The 17,518-nt window shown below is 73.0% G+C and overlaps 1 protein-coding gene across 1 annotated transcript; it reads left to right on the top strand.

Moving 5' to 3' along the window:
- Positions 1–6,405: 6,405 nt before the first annotated feature.
- Positions 6,406–17,418, top strand: LOC119237516 (solute carrier family 12 member 7-like; the record flags this gene model as incomplete). The annotated part of the gene is given in 14 exon segments (XM_054691898.1): positions 6,406–6,529; positions 11,741–11,832; positions 11,959–12,081; positions 12,566–12,712; positions 13,217–13,271; positions 13,608–13,738; positions 14,271–14,512; positions 14,838–15,049; positions 15,153–15,320; positions 15,896–15,994; positions 16,481–16,497; positions 16,499–16,539; positions 16,943–17,017; positions 17,284–17,418. Coding segments are annotated over 14 exon segments (1,661 nt in total), but the record flags the coding sequence as incomplete, so codon positions are not given.
- Between the last annotated feature and the right edge of the window lie 100 nt (positions 17,419–17,518).

Genomic DNA, 17,518 nt, shown 5'->3' with positions numbered 1-17,518 from the left:
TGTTTCCGTCCAGGGACCTTCCTGTTTCCAATGACATCCTTCCTGGCCCTTCCGGACCGGCCCTGGGGGACAGGGCCGCTGGCTGGCTGCCGTCCGGTTCCGGGGGGGGCGGGGGCGGCGGGAAGGGGGCAGCTTGGTGCAGCCGCCCCTGGGAGGGGCTCTGGGGCCGGCTGCCCTTCCCGCCTGCGCCCTCGCCTCGCCCGCGTGGGCCCTGGCCGCCGGCCAGCCTTCTGGCCCTGTGCTGGCGGCTGCGCCTTGCGTGAGGGGCTGCGTGGGGACACGGCTGCAAAGGTGCCTGTTCCTCTGCTGCTCAGAGCTGGCCTTGGGCGACCGGGCTTGGCCCTGTGCGGGGGGCTCGGCCGCGCGTGGGGTGTTCGGGGAGCCTGGCGGCCCGGCGCTTGTGCCCTTGCTTGGCTGCTGAGCAGTGGGCGCGGCAGGGGCTGCGTGCACCCTCGCAGAATGCACGTGGTGCCTTGTGGGGGTGCACGTAGGGTACACGGGTGTGGGGGTACATGGCGTGGAGCTGTTCACGCAGGAGCAGTGGCGGCTCTGAGGCTGCTCTGTCCCTCCAGCTCCCCGCAGGTGGCCCAAGGTCCACCGGGAGCCAGCCTGAGCCCAGCGGGCAGGGCCAGGGCCCTGAGCCCGGTCTGCTCCCAGAACAGGGGCTCCCTCCCCTGCAGCCACCTCTGTGGGGCTCGCGGCCCCTCCCCGCTGGCCACCTGAGCCCTCCCCAGGGTGCCCTGTGCCTCCAGTTGCCTGGAGACTGAGCACACCTGTCCCCTTGGACCCAACGGGCAGAGCAGAGTCCTGAGTGAGGGGGGCGGGCGGCGGGGCGTTGCCGAGCTCCCCCGGGGCAACAAAGACACAGGTGGCGCCAGAACCCCCTCCCCGGGGCCCCCGGCCTGTGTTCGGGGACCGAGGTGACATGGATGAACCGGTCTGCAGCGGCCCTGTCTCGGGACCACCCAGCGGGCCTGCCTGGGGAGGGGCGCCCCGGCCCGAGTGTGCCTGCTGCCTGAGGGGGGCGCCTCACCCAAGGGTGGGCTGGGGCCCGGGGGCCCTCTGGCTTTGCCCAGCGTCCACGCGTGGGCTGTGGGGTCCGGCTCAGGGCCGAGCGGTGTTTCCCGAGGGCCTGTGGGCCGACAGTGCCGCACCGGCTGCTGGTCGAGGGCGCTCACGGGCAGACACGGGGGCCTCGGGGCCGGGCCCTTCCAGAACAGCGTCTCCGCGACATCTGGGCGCCCCGTGGCGGCGGTTTTCTAAGTCACCACCCCTCGGCCCCTCAGCCCTTTGGCCGCTCGCTGGTTGGTGCATGCAGGTGGGTGCCTGAAAAGCGGTTCTGGGGTCTCCCCGGGACTGGGGCAGGGCAGGCGGGGACACTGCTCCTGTGCGTGGGCCTTGGTGTCCCCGTGTGGCGGCGCCGCGGCGCCCGCGGGGCTCCCACTGGCCTGCGCCCGGCTCCACCCCCTTCCCAGGGCGTCACCGGCTCTCTGCAGCGAGGGGGAGCCCCACGCCGCCTCCAGCCGTGCTGGAGCCCCTGGGCAGTCCAGGAGACGCGCGTGGACAGGCCATGCTGCGTCCACAGGGGGGCAGCGAGGGGCCAGGCAGTATGGGGCACCAGGAGCGGGGTGCAAGGCCTCCCGGCACCAAACTGAGGCCCTGGCCAGGTCACTGCCCTCAGCCCCTGGGACAGCGCCCTCCCCTACCCTGAGGGCAGCCGGGGTCCCCATGAGAGACCCCTTCCTGGGCTCGCAACAAAGCCCCTTTTCAGTTTGGGACCCTGCAGAGCCCCCTGGGGCCCCGTAAGACGTGGCCACCGAGCAAGTGGCTGTCTGAGGTGGGCTGGCCAGATCCAGAGTCGGGCCTGTGGGGCGCCTAGACGGTCCAGGAGAGGCCATGGCGGGTGCGCGCAGGCCAGGGCGGGTGGCAGGGCTGACTGGCTGGGCCAGCAGTGAGGGCGGCCAGAGGGCTCCAGGTCACCGAGGAGCCAGCAGCCCTGGACGTGCGGCTCAGGCCAGAGGGAGGCCCTCTCCAAGCTGGGAACCGTGGTCACCCGCCGCGGGCGGGCCTGAGCCGGTGCTGGGCACCCCTACCCTGGCCGCAGCCTCCAGGGAGGCCTCGATGGGGAAGGCCGCTCCGGAAAACAGCCCTCAGCTGCCTGGCGTCGGGGTCTGGGCTGTGGCTCAGCCAGCTGTGGCCCCGAATGAAGTGGTGCACGGGCGCCCCGAGCTCGCACGGACTCACATGGACTCATGCGGACACACGGGCACCGCCGGGCTCGCATGGACTTGCACGGACACACTTGGGCTCACACGGACATACACGGTCTCACATGGACTCACATGGACACACGCGGACTCACAGATTCACATGGACACACATGGACTCACGTGGACTCACACGGGCACCCCCGGGCTCGCACGGGCACACAGACTCACACGGACACACGTGGACTCACAGGGCACCGCCGGCACACACAGGCTCATGCAGAGGTGCGAACATTCAGGGACACGTGACTACACGGACACGCACAGTCACGGACACGCCTTTGTGCCAGGTTTGACGGCGAGGTCCGCGCCCTTTCTGGCCGGCGGCCAGGTGTCGCCATGCTTCTGGTCAGGGACATCCCTCGCCTGGGAGGTCAGCTGCCGGGGCTGCGGGCAGGGGCTGGGCTCTGGGGGGAGGCTTGCCCGCAGAGGTGCCTGCCGGCCCCTCTGCCCCCCGTCCTGCCTGGCGCGCTCCACTGGCCGGCCACTCCCAGGCCTGTTGACAGCCTGCTCTCCGGCTGGCCACAGGCTCACTGTCCCCTGAATGTGGATGACACCCCTGATGGCAGCCAGTGGTGGAGGTGGCCATCTCCCACTCCGCGGGCAGGCAGGGCACCAGGCTTCTCCTGGCCCTTGTCCCCTGTACCCCCACATGGGCAGCAGACCCAGCCAAGGCAGCACAGACAGGGAGGCAGCCTCAGCACCACACCTGGTCACAGGTGAGGCGCCCCCACAGAGCAGGGGCTGGGCATCAGGCCTGGCCACCTCTGTGGCCCTCAGGCATGTGGTGACCATCCCAGGGCCGTGTGTACTCAGCTGGCCGGGAGCTGCGGGGTCCCAGCTCTTGCTGTGTGCCGTGCCCCCCTCCCTGCCCAGGCTCCAGCAGAAGCTGCAGGCAGGCCTGGACAGCAGCCCCCGATGACCGCCGGCAGTAACAGGGTGGCCAGCAGGGGGCAAGGGAGGGCCACTGGACCTGCCTGGACCACAGGGTGGCGTCCACACGGGACCCTGCCCACCGCGGCTTGAGCAGGGCCTCGCCTCCCTGCACAGGCACAAGGGGACTCCCCCCTCCACGCTTGGTCCCTTCACCTCTGCCCACTGGGGGCCTCCCGGAGGGGGCCAGGCCGGGCCTGTGGTGCCGCCCCTTGCAGATGCAGTAAGGGCCCCCCCTATTCAGGACACCGGCTGCCAGGGGACTTCCTGGCAGGCCCTGGGGTCGCCCCGACTTCTGGAGGGTGTTGAGGGATCCGTGGGGCAGAGAGGTCACCTGCTGCCCAGATTTGCTGGGGCGGCAGGGGGTTCCCCCCCCCGGCCTGGCACAGCTCCGTGCGCGCCGTGGGGTCTCAGCGGGAGAGGTCATCCAGACCAGCTGCGGTCTGCGGTGCCCGGTGCGCCAGGCTCCTGCTGCCACCTCTGGCCCTGGCAGTGGCGTTTGGGGACCAGCGGTGATGGCTGCCAGCACTGGGGGAGGGAGAGGCTGGGGCTTCCCAGGCCCCGAGCCCCGGTGCTTCCTCCACCTGCTGAGGCCACCCTGGGCGGGAGGGGCGGGGCTGAGTGCCCTGTGGGTGCATGACTGACCAACGCGGCGCGAGGGGCAGGGGCATGCGCGGGGCGGGCGAGGGCAGTGCACCGTCCCTCTGACTCATCCCGGCTCTGCCCGTCCCTGAGAGAGGCCTCCTAGCCTCGCTGTTCGTGGGGGGCTGTCTGCCTGCCCCCGCTCTGCCAGCCGTGCCACGCTGAGCCCCTCCCCACCTCCCCTCCCGTGGGCAGCGGTCATGGCGCGTGGACCATCCTCTGCCTCCTTTGGACTAAGCCTGTTTTGTGTCCTGCTGCTCCCCATTTGCAGTGCGGTGTCCTCCGCCGGCGGCCGGGCTCCTGGGCTCCCCAGTCTCGGGCTGAGCCTGCGCTCCCCAACGGGGGCTGCCCCGTGCCAGCTCTGGGTCCGCGCCCTGCCCTGTGCTCCGGGGACCCGGCTCCGGCCCGGGGGTGCCCCGGGCTTTGTCTGTCTGGAGGGGCCTTCGCTCCGTGCGTCCTCAGGGCCTAGCCCTGGTGGGAGTGGCCAGTCTTCTGGTTTTGCCTCCTGGCATGCAGACCCCTCCGCCTTAAGCGTGAGACCGCTGCGGCCGGGCTGCCCTCCCCACTTGGGCCCCCCTCTGCGGCATTAGGGGCCCCCTCTCTGCAGCATTGGGCCCCCCGGCTGGGCTGTCCGTCCGCGTAGGCCCGGCTGGGGCGGGCAGAGTCTCTGTGAGCTGTTTTGAGGCCGCAGCCTTGGCACGCTCCGGTGCAACCAGCGCTTGTTTTAAGATGGTTTCCCTCGGCGCCCACGGGGCGGGGACGGCGCGTGTGCCGCGGGCTCGCCTGAGCTCTCGGTGCTGTGGCCGGGGGTCCCTCTGGGGACCAGAAGTCCCAGGTCAGAGGGGGGCCGGTGGAGCGAGGCCCCGTCTGCCTCGGTCCAAGACCGCTCAGGCTTCTGCTGCTTGTGGGCGCAGAATTATCCGTTCCAGCCTGGGGCCCTGGCCTGGCCCCTTGGGCTCCACACGTCTGTGTGTCCATCCGGGCGCTCGGCCGGGGCTTGGGTCTGCTGCCCTGCTGACGGCGGCCCTGCGGGGGGAGTCTCGGTCACTTCCTGGGGACCCAGGCACTGGCTTCTCTGGAGACAGGGCGCCTGGCGTGGCTCCCGGGGCCCGGGAGGTGCTGGGCCCCCCGGGGTGCAGGGTCTGCAGCCACCTGCCCCCCGCCCCCCAGCAGAGACCCGAGAGCCCTGAGTGGTCCCCTTGGCAGGGCCTGTGGGTGACCTTGGGGTGCCCCTTGGCCACCTTATCTGTGCTGTGGGTGATAATGGGCCAGGACAGGCGCCCGCGTGACCGGCTTATCTCTGCAGCTCCCCCGTGTCGAGGACGGGCGTCCCAGCCGCAGGGGTGGGGGGGCGTAGGGGCACAGGGTGGCGTGGGGGCGGCCCTCCCCGCCCGGGGTGCCTGTGTCTGTGTGTGTGTGCATGTGCACACGTGTGTGTGCCTGGATCTTGCCCACGTGATGCCATGGTCTGGTGCCCGTGCTGCTTGCTCATGTGTGTGCCCGGAAGGGCTCCGGGGCTCCCCGGGGACATCTTTGGTAAAGCCACGGGCACCCACCAGGCGCCGAGTCCACCCAGACAGTGGAGCCTTCTGCTCCAGAAAGGCTGCCCACCCCTCGCCCACCGCGCTCCCCCGGTGCCTGGGGCCCCTGCCGGCGGCCAGGGCCAGCGCGTGGGGGCAGCTCCCGGGGACAGCCCCTCTCAGGCTGCGGGGTCTGGGAGCCCCGCTCAGCTTGGCCGGGAGCCCCTCCAGCCCCGCGGGCTCTCCCTGCGGAATCTCATTTGCAGCTTCTCGGAGCTCGGGGTTCTCGTCAGGGCGCCCAGCGGGCCGCGGGCCACCTCCTGGCGGGCCTGGCATCACCGGGCGTGCGCGGTGGGCGGCAGGCGGCTCCTCTGCCCCTCCAGGGCTCCCCGGGCCCGGAGCCCCCCGCCCCGCCCCTCCCACGGCCCAAGCCCCCCATGGCGGGCCCCACTTCAGGGCCGCGGTTCCTGGCCCCGGGGACCCTGCCGCGGACCCGGCCCGTCTGGGGGTTCCCTGGGGCGGCCGCCGGGTCTTCCGCCCTCCGCGGCGTTTCCTGAGGGGCTGCGGCCCGGGGGTCAGAGCGTCGGGGGCGCCCCAGCCCCCCCCGGCCGCGGGGCTGCCGCCGGCCACAGGGCGGGCCCCTCGGCGGGGCCGCTCCGGACCGGGGACCGCCGTGCCGGGCCGGGGCCCCGCGGGAGCGGCGGCCGCGGCGGGAAGGCCGGTGGGGTCACGTGGCCGGGCGGGGCGCGGGGCGGGGCGCGGCCGGGAGCGGGCGGGCTCCGGAGGGGCGGGGCCCGGAGGGTGGGGGCGTGGCCGGGAGCGGGGTGGTGCGGCGGACGGGGGCGTGGCCGGGGCGGGCGGGCTCCGGAGGGGCGGGGCGTGGCCGGGAGCGGGGTGGTGCCGCGGCCGGGGCGTGGCCGGGGGGCGTGGCCGGGCGGGGCGGGGCCCGGCGGGGGCGGGGCGGGACGGGACGGGGCGGGCGGCGCGGGCCCCGCCCCTGCGCCCAGTCGGGCGGGCGGCGCGGAGCGGGCGCGCGGGCGGCCATGCCCACCAGCTTCACCGTGGTGCCCGTGGAGGCGCAGGAGGACGGCGGCCAGGACGGGGCGGCCCGGCGCGCGGCGGCGTCGGAGCCCCCCGGGGCCCGCGAGCCCGGCCGCCCCCGCCCGGGTGAGCGCGGCCGCCCCGGCGCGGACAAAGGGGAGCCGGGGGCGCCGGCGGCGGGAGGGCGGGGGGCGCGCCCCGGCCCTCGGGCTCCGGGCGTCCCGCCGGGTCCGGCCGCGGCGTCTCTGGCCCCCCGGCTGGCGGGCCCCCCCCCGCGGGCCCGGGATCCCGGCGGGGCGCCTCCCTCGGCCCCCCACCCCCACCCCCGGCGCGGGCCTCCGCTGGCCCGTGGGCGCGGCTGCCCTGCTGGGCTGCGGACCCGGGGGCACCTCCACTTTCTCAGGGCGCCCCCCGTGCGCGTCCCCCCCCCTCGCCGGCCAGGCCAGGCCAGCAGGGAGGTCAGAGGTCGCACCCGCACCCCCACTTTGGGCATCGGTCCTGGGGGCTGCTGGGTGGGCTGGCAGGTCCCCCGTCCCTCTCCCTCCCCCTGTGGTGTCCCTTCCCGGAGGGGCTCCCGCCCGCTGCCCTGGGCTCCGCCTGGCGTGGACACTGGAGCCTGGGGAGCGCGGGCCCCGCCGCCCGCCTCCTGGCCCCGCCGCCCGCCTCCTGGCCCGCGGGCCGTGTCCTGTCTGGCCTGCTGGGAGCCTCAGCCTGGGCCGGGGTCGCGTCCTCCCTGGGGCACGACCTTTGGCTGCTGGCCCCTTCTTGGCCCAGTCGCCTTTTCTGCAGGCTGCGGCGGGTCCTCCGCTGGCCTTCTTGCTGAGCTGACCTGAGCTGGGGTGAGGGGCCGTGGCCGCCCCCGCCCCGCTGAGCCCCTCCCTGATGCTTCTCAGCCCCGGGGCTTTGGGGTCTTGGCCGTGGGCGCCCACCCAGGGGCTTCCTCCTGAGGTCAGGAGCCCGCAGCCCCCCGGACCAGCATGTGGCTGGACTGGCCTAGCTGGAGCCTGGACTTGGGTGTTTGTGCTCCGCATGTCCAGGCTCCCCGACCGCTGTCCTCGGCACGGCCTGAAAACGCTGCCGGCCGCCCACGGCCCAGAGGCACCGCCTGGCTGGTGTTGAGCTGCCAGTGTGACGGGGCTGGATGCCGGCGCTGACCTTGAGCCACCCCTGGGGCCTGGCCCCTGCCCCTTGAGGTGTTTCTGGGCACGGCTGCCCTGGTGGGCGAGGTTGACAGGCACAGGGGAGGCAGGTGCAGGAGGAGGGGTGTCGAGGGCCATGCAGTCCCTACCTTGCGGCGGGGGCTCCATGCTTGGAGCCCTCGGTGGTCTCCCAGGGCTGGCCGTGGCCATGGGAGCTGGGTGCCCACCTGGGCAGGAAGGATGGCGGGTCCCTGCGTGCTGGATTCTGGGCTGTGGGGTGGCCGAGGGCACCTGTCCCTGACTGTTCTCCTGGGGACCCGCCCTGACGTGCTCTCTGGAGTGGGGCCTGCCTGGTGCCACCCCCCAGGCTGGGCGGGTGGAGGGTGACCGGCGCTGGGCCCAGGGCGGCAGGAGTGTCCCGTGGCCTCCCGGGGTTTGGGCTGGTGCTGCCCCTCCTGGGTCCCTGGCCCCTGTGCCCTGTTTGTGGCTTCTGGCCCTCGGGCCTCCCAGGCTGCTCACTGCCTCCAGGAGGGGGTCTGTGACCCTGAGTTGCTGGCCAGGGTCCTGTCAGCTGTGCTGGCCTGGGGCAGCAAGGGGCCACGGGACTCAGGCTGGGACCCAGACCTCACGGAGCCTGTTGGCAGTGAGCGTGACCTCTGCCCTCCAGCGGCTGCCAGGGCTGCGGGTCGAGCCGTCTGTGGACGCGGGTCCTGGGCGGTGTGGGGCCGGGCGGCCGGGACAGCCTGCCTGGGGACTTGCAGCGGGTGCTCTGCCTCCCAGACGCCATGGGGACCGTTCCTGGTGTGAGACGCGGCGCCGGCGACTCCAGGTCACGGGACACGTCTCCCGTCCCAGGTTCCCTCCCCGAGTGGGGCTGCCACGTGGACGAGGCTGAGAGCTGGGGCAGCCGGTGCCCTCTCTGGCTGGTCGGGGCCCAGCCGCCTTCGGGGCAGGGTCTTTCTTCAGAGGCCAGACCCCTCTGAACCCAGGCGCGTGTACATCTGCACGTGTGCCGGCTTGTACATGCATGTGCATGTGTGTGCTGGATGTGCACGCAGTGAGGGGCAGGCCAGATGGCGGTTGCCAGCACTCACATGGGTGCCCTGAGCCCCCCACCTCCCTGGCCACAGCCCCGGGGTGCAGGCCCAGGCCCCCTGTGTGCCCAGGCCCGGTGGTGCAACGGGCGGTCAGAGGGTGGGTTCCCCTCTCGCCTGGGGGTGGGAACCACGCACACGCTGCCGCCTCTAGCAGCTCAGCTTGGCTAATCTCAGGGCATCCCCCGATGCCACCTGCCCAGGTTCGGGGGAGCTCTGCCTCAGGCCAGGTGGCGGCAGGGCCAGGGGACTCCCTGGGGGCCTGAGCCCAAGGAGCAGGGCCTGAGGCTGCGCAGTGGCTGGCGGGGTTCGGGCTGGGGAAATCTTCCAGGCCGTGTCCTTGAGAGTCATGGCGGGCACTGCTGGTGGCGGGTCAACATCCCCGCAGGCCCGCGTGGTCACGCTCAGGCCCACCGTCTGCGTCAGCGGTGCTCCCGGGCATGACTGGCGCATCTCCTGGTGGGGTCGGCTGGCCTGGTGAGCGGGGCTGTGCCCTCATGGCCCTGCACGGGGATGTGAGCGGGGTGGCGAGGGTTAAGCCCTTGCCTTCGTGAGCCGGGAACTCCCTCCTGGGCCAGAGCTGCTCCAGGCAGATAAGCCTTGGGCCTCAGTGCCCGCCCCCACCCCCCCACCTCCTGTGTCCATGGCCACTGGCCCGGGGTCCCGCAGCCTCCACCAGGAGCCCCGGTGAGCGCCTGTGCGGGGCGGGCTCCTGCCAGGGTGTCCGGCCTGCGGCCCTGGGCCCGGCCACCTTCTCTGGGTGGTTTGGTTCTGCAGAGCGTGACGCCGGAGGAGGCGGGGGCCCTGTGTGTGCTGTGGCCCGCGGGGTCGCCTGCATTCCGGGCGTGCCTGAGCCGCGGCCCGGGGCTGTCGGGAGGCCGCTGGCCCTCAGCCCGCCTTTGCCGTGGGTCAGCAATGCTTTCGGTTCCGGCCCGCACACTGCGGCTTCAGCCCTGACGCGCGAGGCCTGTGGGCGCCGAGTCTGTCCACGCGGTTGAGCGCCTGTCCATGCAGAGCCCCTGGCGCGCCTTCCCACGAGGTGGACTGGCAGATGCGAGCCCGCATGTTCTTGTGCCTCGGTTTCCCCTTGGGACCGGCTCTCATGACTTGGCTGACCTCAGCTCCCGGCTCCTGGTGGCGCTGCGGCTTGGAAGCGGCGGGCCCCTGGGGAGGGATTGGGTTGAGCCGAAACCAGAGCTGCCGGCGCCAGGCTGTTCTCGGGTGTCACCCCGTCTGCCCAAGGGTCCCCACAGCCAGGGGAGCCGAGATGGGGGCTTCCCCGGGGGATGGGGCGCCTCGGGCCCTGCTGCCCAGTCCCCCGGGGCGCCCACTGCACTGCCCAGGCCAGCCGCAGCCACACGGCCGGACCCACCAGCTCCCTTTCCCCTCGACCAGCCGCTCCCCAGTCAGAAGTTTCTAGAAAACCCTCTTTTCTGTGACTCTGGCGGGGGGGGGGGGTCACCCACCCCCGCCTGGCCTCGCCGCCTCGGCTCTGGGCATCGCTCTGGGCAGGGACCTTCCTTGCTGGGAAGCCCCAGGGCGGGCTCAGCGCCCAGGCCGGGGCCTGTGCAGTGTGGGGAGGGCCGGTGGGCCGGCGAGCTCGCCTCCCGCTTCCTGTTTGCCGCCGGCTGCACTTCCTTGCGGGAACCCAGCTCCTCCCCCTGCCCTGGCCCAGGAGTGATTGGGTGTCCGATTCGCGCTGCCCCTGCTGCCCGGGCGGGGCAGGTGGTGGGGCCAAGGTCAGCTGTCGACCTGGGGGTGTGGGCCTGGCACGCGGGCCCTGGGGAGGAGGCTCTGGGGGCCCAGCGGGGTGAGCTGTGGAGGCTGCGTCAGGGTCGCGTGACCCCTATTCTGCTGGAGGCGTCTCCCCTGCAGCTGGCGTGGCCTGCAGGCCGAGCCGCTATCTGCGCCACTGGGCTGGGCGGGCTGCCCATGCTGGACGGCACACGGGGCAGTGGTGGCACCGTGGCCTGACCTGGGGTCGCCCACCCTAGAGAGGCCCGGGAGAAGCGCTGGCTGGCAGGGCTCTGCTTGACCCCGGGCTGCCTCCCGGGCTGATCCCGGCCGCCCCACCTGCTCTCCGGACAGAGCCCGCCCCCCTCCCACTGCATGCCGAGGGCCCTGGCGTAGCCCAAATGCCCGCCGCTTGCCTGGTCCCCTACCTGCCATGGCCAGGGGTGGCTTCAGGCTGGCCCGGAGGCTGCCGTCGCGGAGGCAGCTGTGGGGGGCGGCAGGGTCACGCCCTAGTTGCATCCCAGGGTTTTACTGCCGGAAAGATGCTCGTGTGAAAGCGGAACTGCTCTCTGCTGGGCTCGGCTGGCCACTGCCCCTGGCCGCCAGCGCCCGGCCGCACTCCCCACCCTGGGGCTCGGGCTCGCCTCAGACACGAGGGGCTCTGGGAATTAAGCCTGGCCTGCCGATGCCCCCCCGGCCGCTGGCGGGGATCAGTGACCGGCTTTCTGTGCCGCCTGGAGACGGCGCGCGGGCCGGCCCCGACCCCTGCTCCTGCCCGGCTCCTCGGCGCCCCCCCCCCTGCTCTCTGTGCGGCCAGCCCCATCGTGAGCGGGCAGGAAGGTGCAGGGAGCACGGCCGAGGTGAGCAGCCTCCTCCAGGATTGGCTCCTGCCTGTTGGGCTCCGCGGCCCTGGGAGGGCCGGTCAGGGGAGGCCGCTGCTCCCCGGCTCGCCCAGGAGGCGTCTGCGGCGGCACCTCAGCCTGGCCTTCCCCCGGGACCGCTCAGCGCTGGCCTCTGGGCAGGACGCCTGCGCCCGCTTCTTGGCTTCCTCTCTGGTGACCGAGGCCTGCGGCCTGGGGTCTGAGCTGCCTGCTGGGGTCCCGCCCCACCGCCTGGCCTGGATCCTCCAGCCCCGGTCCGCGCCCCCGCCGTCCCCGCCAGCCCCAACGCCTCGTCCTGGGAGACAGCGTCCTCGCTTAGGCCTCGTGCCGGCCCCGTGCATCGTGGACGCCGCTGGCTGCGGCTGGCGGCTGGGCCGGGCTGCCTGGGAGGCAGGCGGAGCAGATCTAGACCTGCCGGCGCCTCCTGCTCCCGGCCGGCTCCGGTGCCTGCCCTGGGCCCCTGCACTGACCCGGCCGCTTCCCCGACAGGAGATGGGACCCCCCGAGAGAACAGCCCCTTCATCAACGTGGAGGCCGAGGGCGAGAGTTTCTTCGAGGGGAAGAACATGGCGCTGTTTGAGGTGACCGGGTGCCCCGGGCGGTGGCGAGAGCCGCTGGTCAGGATGGGTGCTGCCTGTCCAGGGGTCACGCGTCCGCACAGGGCTGCGCTGCTGCAGCGGGGCCTGACCTGGGCGTTTCTGGGCCAGGAGGAGATGGACAGCAACCCCATGGTGTCTTCGCTGCTCAACAAGCTGGCCAACTACACCAACCTGAGTCAGGGCGTGGTGGAGCACGAGGAGGCCGAGGACAGCCGGCGGCGCGAGGCCAAGGTGCGTGGGCCCGGGCGGCTTCCTGCTCCCGGCGTCTGGCCGGTGGCCAGCGCTGCCTGTGGCCAGCCTGCCCACACATGCCGCCTCTCAGGGCCGGAGCCCGGGCACCCCCACCTGTGTGCAGGCTGAGGCCGGCCACTGTCCCTGCCCGTGGCTGCTGTCCCGTCCAGGGGCTGCTGTCTCGTCCAGAGCCAGCGTCCCATCCAGGAGCGCTGTCCTGTCCAGAGCTGTTGTCCTGTCCAGGGGCCGCTGTCCCGTCCAGAGGGCTCTGCCCCCACCCAGGGGCCACTGTGCCATCCAGGGCCTGCTGTCCCGTCTAGGGGTGCTGTCCTGTCCAGGGGCTGCTGTCCCCGTCCAGGGATGCGGGGTCGGTGCTGAGCCCTCGGGCTGCTCTGGCTCTGCCATCCCAGGGCCTCAGCTGCCCCCTCCCGGCACCCAGCCCTGCACGGCCGAGGGCACCCAGCACCCACTCTCTGTCCTGCAGAGCCCGCGCATGGGCACCTTCATCGGCGTCTACCTGCCCTGCCTGCAGAACATCCTGGGCGTGATCCTCTTCCTGCGGCTCCCCTGGATCGTGGGGGCGGCCGGCGTGCTGGAGTCGCTGCTCATCGTGTCCCTGTGCTGCACCTGCGTGCGTGGCGGGGCGGGCAGGGGCGGCCGTCCGGGAGGGAGGGAGAGAGGGTGTCCCGGGGACTCTGGCCAGGGACCGCCAGGCGCCCAGCCCCTCTGCCCAGCGGGCGCGGCTGGTGTCCCTGACCCGCGGCCTCACGGCCCTCCGGGCCCCGCCTGTTCTCCCTGCTCCGCGGCGCATGTCGGGAGCGTCTGCAGCAGCAGAGGTGAGGTGTGGCCCCACAGGACCTCGCCGTGTCCCCCTGGCCCCGGGGCCCTCTGCCTGTGGGGGCTGCTTACCCGAGCAGGTGAGGGCCAGGCGAGCAGGTGAGGGTCCTCTGTGCCCACAGGACGGGCCTCCGGAGAGAGCTGGCCCCACACGGCCCCTCCCCAGTGGCCGCAGTGGGTGCCCTGGGCGGGCGTGTCCTGCAGCCCGGGGCCCCTCCGGCCTGGACCCGGGCCCTCCGCATGGGCTGGCGAGGGGGGTGTGGCCGCGCCGCCCTCTCAACGCGCCGCCTCCCCGCAGACCATGCTCACCGCCATCTCCATGAGCGCCATCGCCACCAACGGCGTGGTCCCAGGTGAGCTGGGGCGGGGCGGGAGGCCAGCGTGTCCTCTCTGCGCGGCCGGGCCCGGCGCCCGTGGGCTGGGTGGGTGCCTGGCCGTGTCCCCGCGGGCGCAGCCGCGTGGGGCTGTTCCGGGGTGGGGGAGCGTGAGGCGAGGGGGCTTGGGGTGCCCCGCTGGTGGGGTGGGGCGGGTGCCACGGCAGGGGGTGTCTCTGGATCGGAGGGGGGCCGTGTCTGCCGTGGAGCGGGCCTGGGGGCGCTGGTGCCAGGAGTGTCGAGTGGCGGGGACGGCGGGGCTGGTGGCCTCCGGCCCGGCCCGCTCCCGACCACCTCTGCCTGGCGTCCCCACAGCCGGCGGCTCGTACTACATGATATCCCGGTCTCTGGGGCCCGAATTCGGGGGGGCCGTCGGCCTCTGCTTCTACTTGGGGACGACGTTTGCGGGGTCCATGTACATTTTGGGGACCATCGAAATTTTCTTGGTGAGTGATTTGCCTGGGGCTGGACTCCCTGCTGCACCTGCGGCGCACGGCGGCTGGTGGGGCCTGGGGGGTGCCCGGCGTCTGCCTGGCCGAGGGCACACCCGTCCTCCTCCGCTGCCCGGGGCACCTGTCCCTTGGAGCAGGGCACGAGCCGTGCTCGGCCTGCAGCCCAGCGCCCCTCCAGATCCAGCCCGGCCCTTGGGTCTGCCCGCCGGGCCCTGCAGCAGCCCTGGAGTTGGGGGGCCTGGGGGGTCCTCAGCAGGGCCCTGAGCCTTTGGTGCGGCCCTGGCCGCCCGGCACGTCCAGCTGGGACTTCACTCCTGCAGACAGACATGTCGCTTCCCGTCAGGGACAGCGGGCGCTCTGCCAGCGAGCTCTGCTAGCCCAGGAGGGGCCGGGCCCTGCTTGAGGGTCCGCCCCAGTGCCTTCTGGGGTGTGGCGGGAAGGGGCCCCATGAAAGGTCTGGGGCCTGCTCCCCGCGGTGTGCGGGCGCCGGCAGCGCCCCTGACCCGCCGTGGCCCCCTGTCCGCAGACCTACATCTCCCCCAGCGCGGCCATCTTCCAGGCCGAGTCCGTGGGGGGCGAGGCGGCCGCGCTGCTGCACAACATGCGTGTGTACGGCAGCTGCACGCTGGCCCTCATGGCCGCCGTGGTCTTCGTGGGCGTCAAGTACGTCAACAAGCTGGCCCTGGTCTTCCTGGCCTGCGTGGTGCTGTCCATCCTCGCCATCTATGCCGGCGTCATCAAGACGGCTTTTGACCCCCCGGACATCCCGTGAGTCCCGGGCGCTCCTGACCCTGCCGCCCGGCCCCGCTCCGGCCTCTGGGCACGGCTGTCTGGGCCTGGGCCGGGGCCAGCCAGCCGGTGGGGCGGGTCAGCAGCCCCCAAGCCAGGCGGCTGTGGGCTCAGGTGGGCGCGGGCCCGGCGGGGCGCGGGCAGGGCGGGGCCGCCAGGGGGCGCTCCCGAGCCTCGTGGCTGCGGAGGGGCAGGGAGGCCCCAGGGGCCGGGCAGGGGGCGCTGCTGACCTGTGCTGGCTCCACCCACGGCCTGAGCCCAGCACCGGTCCCTTTCCGGGCGCCCCTCCCCGCCCCTCCCGCAGGGTCTGTCTCCTGGGGAACCGGACGCTGGCCCGGCGCGGCTTTGAGGCCTGCGCCAAGGTCCACGCCACCGGCAACGGCTCGGTGCCCTCCACCCTCTGGGGCATCTTCTGCAACGGCTCGACCCTCAGCGCCGCTTGCGACGGCTACTTTGCCCAGAACAACGTCTCGGAGATCCAGGGCATCCCCGGCGTGGCCAGCGGCGTCCTCCTGGGTGAGCCCCGCTCTCACCCGCCTGCCCGGGCTCACCCCGGTGCCCTGGGAAGCTGGGGCGGGCCCGTCCCCGTGCGCCCCACGACCAGCCGCTGTCCCCACAGACAACCTGTGGAGCACGTACGCCGAGAAGGGCGCCTTCGTGGAGCAGCCGGGCGTGGCCGCAGCACCGGTGCCCGAGGAGAACCGGGCGGCTGGGCTGCCCTACGTGCTAGCCGACATCACCACCTACTTCACCATGCTGGTGGGCATCTACTTCCCCTCCGTGACCGGTGAGCGCCCTCTGCCCCCGCCGCTCTGTGCGTGCGCGTGTGCGAGCGGCCCCACGTCACACCGGTGTACACGCGCCCTTCCCGAGCCGCCTCGGCCACCTGCTGCCCCTGCAGGCCCCAGCGGGCTGACCCCCGCCCTGGCACTGCCCTGCCCCTGGCGTCCTGGGTCCGCAGCTGTGGGGGGAGGGCATGAGCGCGCCGGGTGAGCGGGGCCAGGTGGCGGGGCCGTGGCGTGAGTGCTGGTGGGTCCGTCCGGAGCCCCCACCCATGTGGGGGCTGCAACCGGCCTGGAGCTGACCTGGCTGGTCACTGCTGGTCATGAACTCACCATGCCGGCCCTGCACCTCCTGCACGAGCCCAGGGGCTGGACGAGCTCACGGGACCCCCCGCCTTAGGGGGACGACAGAGGGGTCAGGTCCCAGCTGACATGCCCCGAGGTGGCCTGGGCAGCTTCCTGGGCGCCGGCGGTCAGCCTGCAGTAGGGCAGCTGTGCTTGGGGCGCCCTCACTCCCAGCCCTGTGGCAGCCTCTGGTGGCAGCTCCCCACACACACACGGTGACGCCCCCACCCCACAGGCATCATGGCAGGCTCGAACCGGTCTGGGGACCTGCGGGATGCCCAGAAGTCCATCCCCACGGGGACCATCCTCGCCATCGTGACCACGTCTTTCATTTGTATCCTTAGAGGGGCAGGCACCCTGGCTCCCGGGGGCGGGCTCCCGGCCAGCCACGTCCCTCGGTGCCGCATGGGTCACGGGCCACCCCCGCCCTGGCACACCCGGGTCCCAGGCAGGGTCCCTCGATGCCACCGTCCCACGCGGCTGTCCCCCCGGCTCCCACGGTCACGCGTGTCCTCGCTGCTTGCAGCCTTCCCAGTGCTGCCTCATCCTGCTGTGCTCACCGAGGTCCTTCCCCTGGCAGCAGGGCCGTTCTGCTCAGGACACACAGGCTGCCCAGTGCCCACACCCACCCGGTGCCCACTGCCCACGCCCAGTGCCACTCCCACTCCCGGTGCCCACTGCCCACGCCCAGTGCCCACTCCCACTCCCGGTGCCCACGCCCAGTGCCCACACCCACTCCCGGTGCCCACTGCCCAGGTCCCACACCCGCTCCCGGCGCCCGCTCCAGGCCCAACTCCCACCATCCTTGACGCGGCCGCAGACCTCTCCTGCATCGTGCTTGTTCGGCGCCTGCATCGAGGGCGTGGTCTTGCGGGACAAGTACGTGTGTCCTCGCGCACGGCGTCCAGCGCCCTCTGGGGACACTGGCTTTCTTGAAGCTCAAGCCCTTGCTTCCCGGTGTTTACAGTCTTGTGGGGCCGGGGGCCCCAACTGCCCTGCGCTGTGCGCTGATCTCTACCCTCCCACCCGCTCGAGCCCACTGTGGGGGCCACGGGCACCCTGACCATGGTGGAGCTGGGGTGGGGCTGCGGGTGAGGCTGTGCCCGGGCTGGGCAGTATCTCTGTGCCCTTGCGGCCACCTTGCCCCCCAGTTCCCTCCTGGAGCCCAGCTTGTCCCCGCAGGTTCGGGAGGCCCTGCAGGGCAACCTCGTCATCGGCATGCTGGCCTGGCCGTCCCCCTGGGTCATCGTCATCGGCTCCTTCTTCTCCACCTGTGGTGCAGGGCTGCAGAGCCTGACGGGGGCGCCGCGCCTGCTGCAGGCCATCGCCCCGCGACGGCATTGTGCCCTCCCTGCAGGTGGGCGCGGCTGTCTGCGGCGGGGGGCTGGGAGGGCCTGGGCGGCCACTGCGTGGACCCTGGCCCCACCCCCAGCGGCACGTGCTGGGGTGAGGGCAGAGACCTGAGAAGCGCAGCCCACTGGGCCTGCACGTCCAGGGGCTGGAGCTCTGCTGTGGCCCCCAGACATGGCCTGGGGACGTGGCGTGAGCAGGACACGGCTCAGGACCCTCTCGTGGTCAGGGCGGGCCCCAGTGCCGCTCCCCTCTGGGCGGCCCCGCCCACAGCCACCTGCCCCCCCAGGTGTTTGGCCACGGCAAGGCCAACGGGGAGCCCACGTGGGCGCTGCTGCTCACGGCCCTCATCTGCGAGATCGGCATCCTCATCGCCTCCCTGGACAGCGTGGCCCCCATCCTCTCCATGTGAGTGCCGGGCGGGGGGCACCCCGCAGTCGAGCCCGGCCCTGCTGGCCGTCTGCCGTGGCGGGGCGGCCGCCGGGTGGTGACCGGCCGCTGCGCCGCG

The sequence above is a fragment of the Talpa occidentalis genome, unplaced genomic scaffold (assembly GCF_014898055.3).
Source record: "Talpa occidentalis isolate TD23 unplaced genomic scaffold, MPIMG_talOcc4v2.1 talOcc4.989, whole genome shotgun sequence".
In the NCBI taxonomy this organism is placed as follows: Eukaryota; Metazoa; Chordata; class Mammalia; order Eulipotyphla; family Talpidae; genus Talpa; species Talpa occidentalis.
This window is presented reverse-complemented; position numbering and strand designations above follow the sequence as displayed.